Source organism: Oryzias latipes, chromosome 10 (genome assembly GCF_002234675.1).
Source record: "Oryzias latipes chromosome 10, ASM223467v1".
NCBI lineage: Eukaryota > Metazoa > Chordata > Actinopteri > Beloniformes > Adrianichthyidae > Oryzias > Oryzias latipes.
This window is the reverse complement of record NC_019868.2, coordinates 28,756,258-28,770,253: the sequence shown is the minus strand read 5'-3', so window position 1 is coordinate 28,770,253 and position 13,996 is coordinate 28,756,258. Positions and strand designations below refer to the sequence as shown.

The following is a 13,996-nucleotide window of genomic DNA, read 5'->3' as shown; positions in this document are numbered from 1 at the left end:
TGTTTTTTCCCTCTTTAATCTGTAGCTTATGTCACAATCATTTGGGTTTGTAGCTCAAGACTTCATTAGACCGTTTGATGTCACAACCTAACACTGGAAAACTCATCAATGACGGATGTCTTTCTAGCTTTTTAGTTACAAACTTTTGGGGCCATGCAACTTTTACCCCACTGTGGGCAATAGAGCAACAACATCTGCGTGTTAACAGGGAGAGCATTAAAATCCCCCACGGCAGACAACACTGACTGACAGTCTCTATTCTCCAGAGTTTCTCTATAGTGATAAAGAAACGGGGAAAAGTGACAAATTATTGCTTCCAAATCGAGACTTTTTGAACAGAAAGACAAAACAAATGTGCGTACCAGACCATGCTGTTTAATAAAATGACACACCCAAAAGATAAATCCATGAAAAATGTGTTGAATGACATTATAATTGAAATCACATTGCAGCAGCAGGCAGCACTGGCTCAGAACTGATGATGCTAGCTCATGCAGATTGTTGAAGTACCTTGCTGTGTTTTCTTTTACCGTCAACAATCTACTGGATCTGTAATAAACTCTGAGGATGGAAAAACCCTGGAGAGCATTTTCAGGATTTGTTGTTAAATGATCCGAAACAACAGTGATGTTTGTGTTTTGTTCACTGCTGAAGTTAACCAGGAAGTAGACAGGAAAAGTGTGATGTTGTTCAACGTGGTAAAAACCATTTCCGTCTGTCTTAATCAGGGGTGTCAGAATCCAGGCCTTGAGCCATTGAAGCTCCTTCTTGGCTAAACACCATTGATCCAGGTAATCAATAGCAGATAAGGCAGGATTTCTGGAAAACTAGCTGGGGGCCGGCCCTCCAGGCCTGGATTTGGGCCCCCCTGTCTAAATTCTTTAGTTTTTATTTGTTATGTTTTGTTCATTCTGTTCTCCTGTTCTGATCTGTGAATCGTTGATCTTGATTGGTGAATCAGATCGCCGCCTGAGTGACGATCTACAGCCCAACATAAAGAGTTTGCACGATCTTTCGAATAATTTTTTTAACTTGAACTAAGCAACTCATCAAGAATCAATAGCATTGCCATCAATACTGAGCATAGTGTGTCCTTTAGGTATTAGCGATTTATTCCAAGTACAAAAACAGGAGCTCTGCAGACTTGGAAAAGCCCTGGGCACGTTTCTTGGACATTCTTCCCATTTTTAAGCAGAAATCCCTCCTTTAGGTCGGAGCGGGAAGACAAAACGCTGCAGTGCAGAGTAATTCCTGCTTCTTAGTAAATAAAAGCATAATAAAACCTTTGAGTCACTTTCTTCCTGTTGAGACATGAGAGGTTTCTACCTTAAGCAAATGTGCACTTTAGTAATCTGTGGTTCATTTGTGAAAATAAGACAAGGTGGGTCATGTTCCACGGATCTGGTTTCAGCAGCACGTTTTTGTTGTTCACTGTGACACAATCTCACTGATAAAGCCACATTTTGATCCTCAGGGTTATCTCCACGATCAGTCATGGGAATCCTTTCAGTTTTATTTTACAGTCTATTGTTTTATTCAATAGGTATATTGACTTACATACTTGGTTTTGAACAGAGAGGCTGCTGACTATTTCACTCTAACACCAACAATGAATGAGGCTAAAATCTCCTTTAACGGGAAACAATCGTCTCCATTGTAACGGCTTCATTACGGTTGTGTGCATCCGGGCTCTTCTGCCAAACCACCTGTGCAAATCAGGAAAAAAACAACTGACCTCATTCATTGGTCAGATCATCCACCTCCATCCAACCCCTTTCTCTTTATCCTCCTTGCTCACAGCATCCTCATTCATGTCCTCCTTCATCCATGGACCTACTCTTCTTAACCTCTTTCCTGGTAGCTCCTTTTACCAGCAACATCCCTGTTCCTCCTCTCAACGTGTTCAAACCATCTTCATCTGCTTCCCTGCATGGTTCTGCAGCCTCATTCGTTATTTCTGTCCCGGCTCAGTTGGAAAGTTGGTTTGACAGTTGTTTTTGTTCGGACTAAACCCGGAATCACCCGGACATTCTGGTGTGGAGGATTGGACAGTCTTCTGTGCCGGACCTACTTTATTCTTGTTCAGGTCACAGGGGTGCTGGAGCCTATCCCAGCGCCTGAAGGGCCAAGACGGAGTACAACCTCAACAGTCTGCCAGGCTATTGGAGACATTTCATCCCCATGAAGTTTTTTAAGGTTTAAATCTAACCGCAATGAGTCTGTTTTTTTTCTGCTGCAAAGAAATGCAATCACAGCTCACTTTATGTTCCTATTTTAGGAAACTAATGGTGATCCACCATTTGCTCCACCCGCTGAATGATCTCAGGCCACATCACAAAGTTCTCCACACAATTACCCCCTTCAGCTGAAAACTCTTTATCCGTGTTTTCTGTGCAGGATTAAGGTATATCAGAAACACCTGCATTTACACAAAAACACCTTGTTTTAATTGGACGCTGCGGCGGTGTCGACACCTCCTTCCTGACCCGCCTTTGTGTGACGTCTGTCTCCGAGCTGCAGGAACCTCTCTCTCGGTAATCCCTCAGTAAATGGCCCTCGGGTGTGGACAAACACCCGGGGACACTAACACAACAGGACTCGCACGGGCTTGCAGCATCAGCGCTCGCGCCGGTCTCTTTCCCCAAACATCAAAGAATATCAGCTGCAACTGTCAGGGAGCTCTGCACAAGTTCCCGAGGCGTTTAAGGACCTTTCCTTCCTTTAGTCTCAACTAGTTTTCTCTTTTCTTCTTAAGATTATAGAGGAGAATGTGACGGACCAACTTTCATTAAAAATGTCAGCCCTATCTTTTTTTGGTACGCCGGATTCTGCATCACTTGCTTAGACATGCACCTGGAGAATCCATCTTCAAAAGGCCTCTTTCTGCTGACTCTGCACAAACAGCCTTTGCAGGACATGTAAAATTCACCAAAGCAAAGAGCAGCAGAAAAGACAGTCTTCAGACTTTTTGTTAGCGTTGGAACCACGACTGTAAGAAATGTTATTAAATGCAACCTTTGGTTCATCAGAACCAGAAGGTTAGGGATGTGTCAGTGCTTTGGAGGTCCATCTATCGTCAGAACCTATTAAAGTTAATGTTGAGTGCAAGTGGGGTTAAAACCTATTTGGACTTCAGGAGGAAACCCGAGTTCCCAGAGAAAACCCACACATCACCCACACAGTTCCAGTGGGTTCGAAAGCAGAGAAAAGCGTCTTTGCGCTGTTATGCAACACTTTATGTTAGAAATCGGTGCAAAGCCGACAGGAAAGTGGCTCTTCTCCGCATCAGAATCAATTTAATCACGTTGATCACGTAAACAATTGGAGAGTTACGGTAGTCCAAAGAGCGTTTGTTATTTAGGCGTCACCGGCGACATCTCCGGTGTTAAAGGGTTAATTCTGTGAGAACCGGAAGTGATCTGAGCCGTTCTGATCCAGTCTCTTCCTAAAAGTTTGACATCAGAATTGGATCTGAATCTCTTTGGTTGACTGAAAAGCCCTTCTTTATATATAGCTGACATGTTTGCATGAAAAAGAAAAAAGCTTTCCTGTTTTGAATCATCTGTATAACTCATGGAGTTAGCCAACATGGCACATTTTCTGTTCCAAAACACAGTTTGGGCTGAAAATGTCAGGGTTTTTTTAAGCATGAAGATCCAGATTTCCATTTTACTGATTTAAAATCCTGTGGTTAATTTTTGGCAATGGTAGCAGTTGGGCTGCTGCACTTTAAATGTTGTAGGAAGTGTTGTCACTCCCAGAAATTAATAACTTCTGAACAGGTTTTGATTCTTTAGAGGCGTGAAACAATATTTACAGATCAGAGAATGAAAGACTGCCTGATTTCTTTTGTTCCACAGAAACTGGTTTTGTAATTCGATAAAAGAAAAAAAGAGGCGTTGTTATTTAATAAAGAGACCACCTGATTGAAAATGGGTTTTTACCTGTTTTAGGGTCAATGTCAAAATAGACCCGGTGGGATTCCAGCATCTGGAAGGAGAGTTTGCCCTCAGAGGAGACGTCCACGTCTGTGGCTGACAGCTGGATGACCGAGTTCACTTTCTCCACGTTCTCCTGGACGGATGCAAAATAGATGGGCTGGGAAAGTTGCGGGGCGTTGTCGTTGACGTCCAGAACCTCCAGGAAGACGTGGGTCCAAGACACCAGAGGCTCGGTGCCCAGGTCCGTGGCAAACACAGAGAGCCAATAGTGAGGGACCGTTTCACGATCCAGGAGCTCCGACGTCCGAATCACACCTGAAACACCATGAAGGGACGATGACTTTCTGCTTCACACGTTTGGTTTACTTTCCTCTAACAATAATAATAATAGGAAGTGCCAACTACCTTTTATTTGACAGTGCAATTAAAAACACCTGGATTGGAGCCAAAAGGTGAGACAGGTATTTAGCTCTTCCTCAACAACACAGGTCATATATTTGCACTTCAACAGCTTTATCAAAAGCTGCTCAAGCAGGGAATTGGCTTTTCTGTGTGAACATGTCCTCAGCCACACAGAGGTTATGTTTCAGCCCAGTTCCCTCATGATGAAGGACTCCATCTCCCTGATTTTATCTGAACTTTAGGCGCAACTGGAGGCTAATGGAATGCAACAACATATGGCGGGGTTACAGGGTTTCCATGAGGATTGTGTTCATGGAAAAGTACCTTTACCAGAGAAAACATTACAAATGGGTTCATCGCCAGCAGAACCGGCAGAAAAGCAGCATTCACTCCCAAAACTGATGGAAACATCTTTAAAAAATGAAACTAAATTTGATTTTACATTTTATTTGTCCATAATATAATCTTGGATGATTTTACAAAACTCATTCCAAAACACTTTGTCAATCAAAATAAAGAATAACAGAATATATCTATAAAATTAGGCATTTTCTGCCCTGTGGGACTTCAAGATAAGTTAGTCTTCTAGTCAATTTATTACAATTTTGTATTTGGTTGAAAAATGAGGCTTTCCTGGCCTAAAACATCCTGGGGTTTTGCTGGTTTTGTAAGAAACCTTTTTTTCTACATTTGTTATAGTAGCTGGACACAAAAACAGGTATTTATAGCCTATTTTGGTCAAAAATTTAGATTCTTTTACATAAATTCAGTAACAAGACGGACACAGATAATTGTCAAACCTCTTCATTAAACCCGGAAAGGCTACTACATCAAAGAATTGAGAAAAAGAAAATTACATTGTTTTGATATTTAAACGTTTTTAAAAGCTTTGATGAAATCCGGGAAATAAAAAAAATGCAATGTAATTTTATACGAGATATATTGACAATATGGTTTAAGCTATAAAAAAAATAACATGAGAGTTGAGGAAAAAGCTCCTTATTTATCCAATGTCTCAAATTTGATACACATATTTTTAACATGATGCACATGTGTTAAAAAATAATTGTCAAGTAAATCTAAATGATTAACAATGGATGAGTTATTCTCTACGATGAAATATTAGGGCTACCACAAAAGAAAGAAAAAAATCGTACAATTAAGAAGTCTAAATTTTATGAATTTGTACAATTATGAGACAAATATTAGACTTTAGCGATAAGAAATTCAAAACATGAGAAAAAAATCAAGCTCTGTAAAATTATGAGAAAAAAATCAAACTTTACGAGAATAAAGAAGACAAATTAGGAAGAAAAGTTTAAATTTTATGGGAAAGTTGTACAATTATGAGAAAAATGTTAAACCTTTCAGAGAATACAGTCGTAGAATTTCAGTTTTTTTGTGAAAAAAGTCACAATTTTAATGAAGTCCTACAATTATGAGAAAAAGTCAAACTTTTATGAGAGTAAAGACGTAGAATTTTGAAAGACAAACTAAAAAATCTATGCACAATTATGAAAAAAAGTCTAACGTTTTTAGGTTTAGGGTTAGTCTCGTAGAGGTAGGTGAGAAACCACCCGCGGAAGGGTGAAAGGGTCGTTATATATATATATAAATATATATACTGTATGTATTTATCTTTTATGGTTGCCCTAAAACTTCATCATAATTCTCACCATGAAGTTTTAAAAGTTAATGTTCCCTTCAAAAAGTGTTTTTGAGATTTCATGGAAGCTGCCATTTTGAAATGACACAGAAAAGCCCCTTCTTCTGCGCCTAGTGGGGTGATATTCCACTGAAGGGCAAAAAAACACGTACTAGTTTCTTTACATTGGGTCTATAAATTGAGTTTGGGTCATGCTAATAAGATAGGAGTCTCAGAAATGCATATCAAATATGATACCAATGGTTGAATAGAATTACCTGATTCCTCGTCAATGGTAAAAACTCCGAGTCCAGAGCCATCGTGGATGTGGTATCTGACGACTCCATCCCGGCCTAGATCCTTGTCTGAAGCGGTGAGCGTCACCACCGAGCTCCCCACTGCTGCATCCTCTATTACTGCAGCCTCATACACAAACTCTGAGAATGTCGGCCTGTATAGGTTCTCATTGACGTCCAGAACCTGGATCTCCACAAAGCAGGAGGACGAGAGGGAGCGCGGGAGGCCGTGGTCCACTGCGCGGACCGTGAGGTTGTACATTGGTCGCCTCTCAAAGTCCAGCTCTCTCTCCAGAGTCAAGGCTCCCGTGGAGGGCTCGATGTTAAAAATGCCACTCTCTGTGCTCTTTAGGTTGTAAGAGACAAGACCAGCTCTGCCCAGATCCAAGTCAATACTCTCCACCCAAAGTAGAATGGTGCCCACAGGAACATCTTCTGCTACTTTGATGCGGTACCCCGGGGGTACGAATCTAGGTGGATTGTCATTTATATCCTGCAAAATTATTAACAAGCTGATGGTGGAGAAGAGCTGAGGGCCATGCTTGGCCTGGTCTCTTGCTTGGATCCAGAGGTTATGACTGGCCACGGCTTCTCGATCCAGTTGACCCGTCACTATCACCTCTCCAGTCAGCTCATCTACTCTAAAGAGATCGGTGGATGTCAGGAGGAGGTACTGGACTTTCCCGCTCATGTCGGTGTCCATGTCTGCTGCTTGAGCTGTGAAAACGACCGAACCCACCGCTGTGTTTTCAGGCACTCTTATCACATATCTGGGCTGATCGAACATGGGAGGGTTGTCGTTAACATCCAGGATGTTGACGGCCATTAGTTTCCACACTGACCTCTGCGGCATTCCCAAGTCATAAGCTGTGATGTTCAAAATGTAGAACTCCTTACTCTCTCTGTCCAAAGAACAAACTAACCGAAGTTCTCCTGAGAAAGTGTCGATGCAGAAACAACCATCTTCATTGCCGCTTGATAGGGCGAACACCACCTGACCGTTGAACCCCGAATCACCGTCTGCTGCCTTAAACTGAAGAATGGTGGAGTTCAGAGGATGATTCTCAACAACGTCAATGGAACTGGGGACACTTTTCACAAACTTGGGAGTGTGCCGGTTGGTGATGTGCTGGTCTGAGAAGGATTCTTCCTTTTTATTGACTAAAACTGGTTTCATTGACTCTATAAGTTTGTCCGTTTGCTGTTTCTGAATGCCTGTTTCCAAGCAGTGGAGTGTTGGCTTGTCGCCTTTGTCTCTGACCGTCACCCTGACAACTGAAGCCTCTGAGCGATGTTTACCATCACTGACTACAACTCGAAAAGTGAATGAACCCTCCTGAGGAGGAATTGGCTTTTTGAGGAAGAGGGCTCCAGAGAAGGTTTCCATTCCAAAGACTTGGAGCTCGTTCCCTGACTCAATAATGTACTGCAGCTGCTCTAACTCGTCTGAATCAAAGGCGGACAATTTAGCGACTTCGCGACCCACCGGTAAATCGAGCGGTACTGTGATGTTGCAGCCCACCCTCTCAAACACAGGGAAGTTATCATTGATATTGTTAAGGGTTATTGTGACAGGACACTCACTGACCTGACTGAAAGGGCTGCCGCTGTCTGAGGCCCAAACCCTCAGGTGGTACAGCCGGTTAGCCAGCTCAAAGTCTAGATGTTCTGAAGTCAGAATGACACCTGTGAAAGGGTCTATAGTGAAAGGTAAGGGATCTGAATGTGCAATAGAATAGGTCACAAAGCCATTTTTGCCCTTGTCGCTGTCCCAAGCTGTGACCTTTACAACACTGCTGCCAACAGGAGTATTTTCATCCAAAGTGGCCTGATAGGACGTCTGCGTGAACAGGGGGCTGTTGTCGTTTTCATCTGTAATTTCAACCACAAGATGAGTCTCTGCCTCACCATGATTGGCCACAACATCAAACTCATATCGATCTTTTTTCTCGTAGTCGAATTTCGCAGCTGTCACGATGATTCCAGTTTTGGGGTTTATTTTGAAATCTGAGCTGTCGGAGTTACTCTTCATGCTAAAGGTGACGTTATAGGGGACTGATGAGACGGAGACTTTAGCTACATGAGTATTAGGGGGTGAAGATTCACTCAGGGTGACGATGTAGGTGTCCTCCAAAAACATCAAGGGGCTATAATGATCTGGTGGAATGTGGACTTCTTTAATTGGAGAGAGTAAACTTGGCGAACTACCATCTTTGGCTTGAAGGGACAAATTAAATCCAAACAGAGTTTGAGACCACATGATCCTCTTGGTGGAGATCACGTGAAAGTCGTTGCCGTGCACACCTGAAGGAATAATCTGGAAACACTTGTGAGGATCCCCTGCAACGATGTTAAGGCTTTCCACAGGTTTAACTCCTGGCTCCACATGGACACTGATGTCCACTTCTCCATCTGCAGACACTGTAGGTTTTGGGGGCGGAGTTATATTTGGAAAGACCATGGACATCTTTTCTATGTAAACCCTGACTTGGGCGGCATTCCCAAACTTCTGCACACCAGATATCCTTTTTGTCCTGTCCTCAGCCAGCACAGTTAGCTCGAACTTCTGCGTCTGGGTGTAGTTGAGCTTTTTGACGAGGCTCACGGTGCCTGTGAAGGGGTCGACTGCAAACGGATGAGCTCTGCTGGTGAACAAGTAATAAAACTCTGCGTTGCTGCCTTCGTCGGCGTCCGTGGCGCTGACTCGAACCACGCTCGACTTCAGCGGCGTGTCTTCTCTGATGGCCACGTTGTAAGAGGCAGGGTAGAACAGAGGTTTCAGGTCGTTTGTGTCCAGCACCTGCACAAGGACTTTTGTCTTTGCTTTGAGATCAAAAATACTCTCCGTTGCCTCCACGGTGAGGGTGTAAGTGTCTCTGACTTCCCTGTTCAACAGAGCGGAGTAGCTGCTGCGGGTTTTCAGCCTGAGAAAGCAGAAATCTCCAACTGAGAGAGCCTCTGCTTGGAAGAGGCCATCGTCATCGCCAACAACAACGGCGTACTTGATGTTCCAGAGAGAGTCTGCGAGTTGAATCCCCATTTTTACTGGTGTGTCGACATACATGTGAGGCGGAGAGTTTTCATTGATGGTGGTATTGTATAGATGGTGAGTAAACCTGAGTGGAGAGCCGTTCTTTCCCTTTCCCGTCAGACCTCTGACCACGTGCAGCAGCAACGCCGCTAAAAGGAGGCGCATCGCTCTTGAGGTTCCCATCCTCAGCAGTTCCACTGTCGACCCCAAGCCTGTGAGAAGATCAGGAGTAAAACATGCTGGTTAGAAATGGAAAAGAAAAAGAAAGCCATACAGAAAAGAAAAGAACGAGGTCCTCCTCATCTGTCTCAGCTTGTAAAGCTGCCACACAAACCACATAACAACATAACGGCCGTACAAACACTTCTTATATACAGTAAATAAGAGCACAGCTGCAGAGGGGACGCCTGCGGTCGTTTTCACTCGTCCAAACTTGTCGCTGAAGAAAAGAAAAATTGTAAAACAAGTAAAGCAACTGTTCAAAAACCAGAAGCCTGCCTCCAAACTTTTACATGGGTGACAGCCAAAACTCTTTCTGATGATTAACCCTTTTAATTTTCTCTAAACTTTGAATGTGGGAAGATAAGTTATCTATCATTTGATCATTTATTCACTTTTAATTTGAGAATACCTCTTTTTTCCTTCATGCTTAATTTCTTTTGGCCATTTTTCAGGTCTATAATCGCACATATGATGGTATCCAAATCACTGGAACTGCGTCTTCAATGAAAGGAAATTCTGTTGTCAAATCTTGACTATTTGTTTCCCTAAAACCGATGGAACATTAGGGGCACCAAAAGATAAAACAAAATGAATACATATAAATAAAGGCGTAAAATTGTTTGTGTACAGACTAAAGCAGATTCTTAAGCAAATTTCTCTGAATTGTCTGCAAACGAAAACATTTTAAAAGCTAAAGAAAACATTTTATTTTCAAAAAATCACTTTTTCAGCTGATAGTTTTACAACTGTTCTCCAACCCTTGTAACCCTTGTGCTATCCTAGGCACTTTACCATTGGGATATGGGTCATCTAGACCCACTAGACAGTGCTCTGAACCTTTTTCTTCAATGATTTGTGATCTTCACTGGTGTCCATGGATTACATGAAATCTTTCCGCCTTTATCCACCTTTGTCATGGTAGGGAGAACACATCAATGGAAGGATCGGGTCATCTTGACCCCATAGGATAGCACAAGGGTTATTGTGACAATTGTTTCCCTTTGTGCAATTTCATACTGATAATTGAATACCTTTGTCCCTTTAATTTTATAACTTTGTTTTGATAATAGTAAATTATAATTTACAACTTGTTTTTAAGACTTATTGCAACTTTATTCTAATAATTGTGTACCGTCTTCTTTTGCACAACTTGTGATAATTGTATGACTTTTTTCTAATAATTGTACAATTTTCGCTCATTCATTGTTTTTCTAAACCCGTTTTGTCCCTTCGAAGACACATTGCTGCTGGAGCCTATACTGGCCACTCATGGGTAAAAGCAGGGGACATCCTGGACAGGTCGCTAGTCTGTAGCCGGGCCACAAGTTGCACAACTTGATTCTCATAATCGTTTGACTTTATTCTTCTGAATTGTTGCATTTTTTTAAATAATTGTGGAACCTTTTACCGATAATTGTATGACTTTATTTTGATATATTTGTCTATTTCCGTCTTGAATGGTGGCCCAAACACTTCATTATAGAATTATCTAATCCAAATTTTGAGTAGTTTTATTGGTTGCAATGATTCCTTTTTATATTTCTACCATTGTTGTTCTTTTAACACAATGTATTTTGCTCTTTAAAATAGTCTGGGTCTTAGTTTCCTTTACGTTTAAACAAGATCTTTTCAGGTTACTGTTTTCTGTTTAATAATTGCTTTGGCATCTATTCATATTCAAATGATCTTGGCGTTTCCTGATAATTTTTCTGCCCCAACACGCAAGGAGCTTCTGGTGTGCTCTGGGTGAACTCCGTTTGTAGGGGAAGGTGCAGAATGTGTCTCTCACTGGTGTCCTTCAGCATCTGAACAGGTTTGAAGGCTTGGAGACTTCACTTTCCCTCGAGGCTGTCATTAATGGAACTCCAAAGACAAAGTGCGCTGCAGAGGCATGAGCCTCCATCTGCTGCAGGACCACACCGGTGCCGGCTGAAATGTCACGGCTTCCAGAACTGACAGCAGACAGCGCCGTGGGTTAGAGCCCTCGTCCTTCACGTCCTGTCTGACAGCTCCACCGGAGCAAAACACACTTTGCATGTACAGAGCAGTGAAGGAAGCAGATTGAGAAACGTTGTCAAGTTTTCCCCCCTTCACCCCTGTGGCGTCTCGACAAAAATAACATTGTCAGAACACAGAACCCGACATGACTCGGTCCATCCGGGTGTGTAAACGAAAGACGTTTACGAATGCCAGCGTCAAACGTGATCTCCGCATTTCTCCGGGTTTTTGAGAGCAGTTCCCCCAAAACGGTGGAATGTGCCGAGCGGCGTGGGAGCCTCCAGGTAGACTGGAGCTGCAGTTTATAAATGAAGGGTAACAGGTATGCTGGATTTTATCTTCATTTTCCCTGTGACAGGCAGGCAGATTACAACAGTCCGGGGCCCGTATGGGCTCACAGAAATGTACGAAGTTTTGTAATCTTGCTGGCTGTTTCTTCCACGAAAGCTTTGAAAGTTCTTCACGGAGAAGCCGGTACGCTTCGCCGCTAATGCACAAGATCTTAACATCAAACGTAAACAGATGTCAATAACGGATTTGGATCTGAACGGGTTTCATAACAGTACATGAAAATAGTCCCCAGTGCGATAATTACAGGTTTAAAAGGGATCTTTGTCCTCCGCATCAACTTAAATATTAATCCTAGTTGAGACATAAAGGATCTGCGTGTTAACATTTCAGCAGGGCAGCCCCACTTCACGGATAATTTCACCTGAAGTGCAGCAGACCTGCATATCTTTGGTAGTGTGGGGGGTAAAGGAGGATATAACCAGGGCCTCCGCACACCAGCACGAGTCCTAAAGTGGAAAACACGTTGCTGAGGACTTTGGCAAATGAAGGATTTGAACATGTGGTCCTGGTTTTGGCTCGTCTCAAGCGGCAGAAGAAACGATAGAAACTCTGGTTTGTACTTGTGTCGTACAGCAGCGAATCGACAACGTACTGCGCCTTTGAGCCAAAATTTCCCCCTGCCACAAACTCAAAAACTCACCAAAAGGTGCACACACCTAGTACCAGTGAAACAAACAAAAAAACAGAAAGAAACAAAAGAATGATGACATCACAGTGGGAAAACCCATCCAAAAAAGGAACGGGGACATAATCTCTTATGGGGCTCAAAAAACAAAAACAACGACAAAGTTCAAAGTCCACAAATAAAATGTGTTAAGAATATTAAAAAGACGTTTTCAAATTATTATGGGATGGCCAGATTTGGACCAAGTTAGAAATTTTCATATTTTTACAGACTACGGGAAAACAAAAGTTTCAAATATCGTTAGCGTAAAAAGCTGACAGAAGTGGCGTTTCCCTGTTGTTTCCATGTTTTTACAAGAAAAACAGTGAAAATTCAAACCGTAAATTGTTGGGTCAAAGAAGAATCTCCGTTGTCCAAGTCAATTACATCGACCTGTTTGTCACCAACAAGTGGGGAAAAAAACAACCAAATGGTTGCCATGGAGACAAAACCGTGCTCAGCCAGTGGGGGCAGATAATAAGGGGTGGCGTAAAGATTTTATTCATAAGGCATTTTATGTGGGGTGGGGGGTCATTCTGTGTATTTCATAATTTCATTTTTAATTGCTTTAGGTCTATAAAGCCCTTTGTGTTACAGTTGTATAAGTGCTTTATAAATAAAGTTTGATTTGATAATTAAAACAGCCAAGAATGCTGGAAAAGCTCCAGAAATAGGACACACACAAAATAAAAATGAAACTTGTCTAAATATGAAACATTTTAGAAGATTGTACCAAAATTCTCTCCACAAAAATCTGAAAATGTAAAAAAAAAAACTCGCACTTTTAAAACATGAATCCAGAAATTCAAAACACAAACGTCATTTTCAAAGTCTGACACAAGTTTCCAGCCTCAGTTCAGTAAAAAGTCCTTAAGATTGTTACTCAAAGGAAAACACTTTTAATGAACCCACACGCTCAACAATTTGTTCTGCTGATACAGAGGAGGGCATCGAACCCTCTTTGGCAACATCGTATGTCATCGTAAGGTAAATCCCATAATGAACAGCCAGAGGAGGGTGGTTAGGGAGGAAGAGGACGATGGATGACTGTCTGACTGAAAACACCTTTGAATTAGGAGCTCCATTTGTCTGCAATAAACCTTCTATCAGGCATGAAATGAATCCCACAAATCAGCCTGTTTGCTTTGTCCGGACGTGTTGAAATCCTGTTTTTATTGCTGGCCTGGTGTGCGTTCTGCTGGGGGGGTGAATGTGTGTGTGAATGTGTGTGACTGGGTGAATGGGTCTGTGACTGTAAAGCGCTTTGGGCCTTCTAGGTAGAAAAGCGCTGTATAAGTATACGCCATTTACCAAAGAGGAACCGCCACGATTTTCTGTCTCAAAACCAAAGGTTTGGTTCAAAAAGCTCGTCGGTCACAGTGGGGAGTGACGGGCCGCATTCCAGCATTCCCCCCCAGCTGATGAGGCCCCACCAGCAGGCGGGTC

The 13,996-nt window shown here is 42.4% G+C and overlaps 1 protein-coding gene across 1 annotated transcript in view; it reads right to left on the bottom strand.

The window, feature by feature from the left end:
- The window catches only part of fat2 (FAT atypical cadherin 2), a 93,915-nt gene that overhangs the window by 63,253 nt on the left and 16,666 nt on the right, over nucleotides 1-13,996 (bottom strand). Inside the window, exons 2-3 of the mRNA XM_023959404.1 lie at nucleotides 6,267-9,527; nucleotides 3,945-4,256 (exon numbers count right to left, since the gene is read on the bottom strand). Of these exons, the coding sequence (XP_023815172.1) occupies nucleotides 3,945-4,256; nucleotides 6,267-9,498 (3,544 nt within the window). The 5' untranslated portion in view covers nucleotides 9,499-9,527. The remainder of the gene's footprint in view (nucleotides 1-3,944; nucleotides 4,257-6,266; nucleotides 9,528-13,996) is intronic.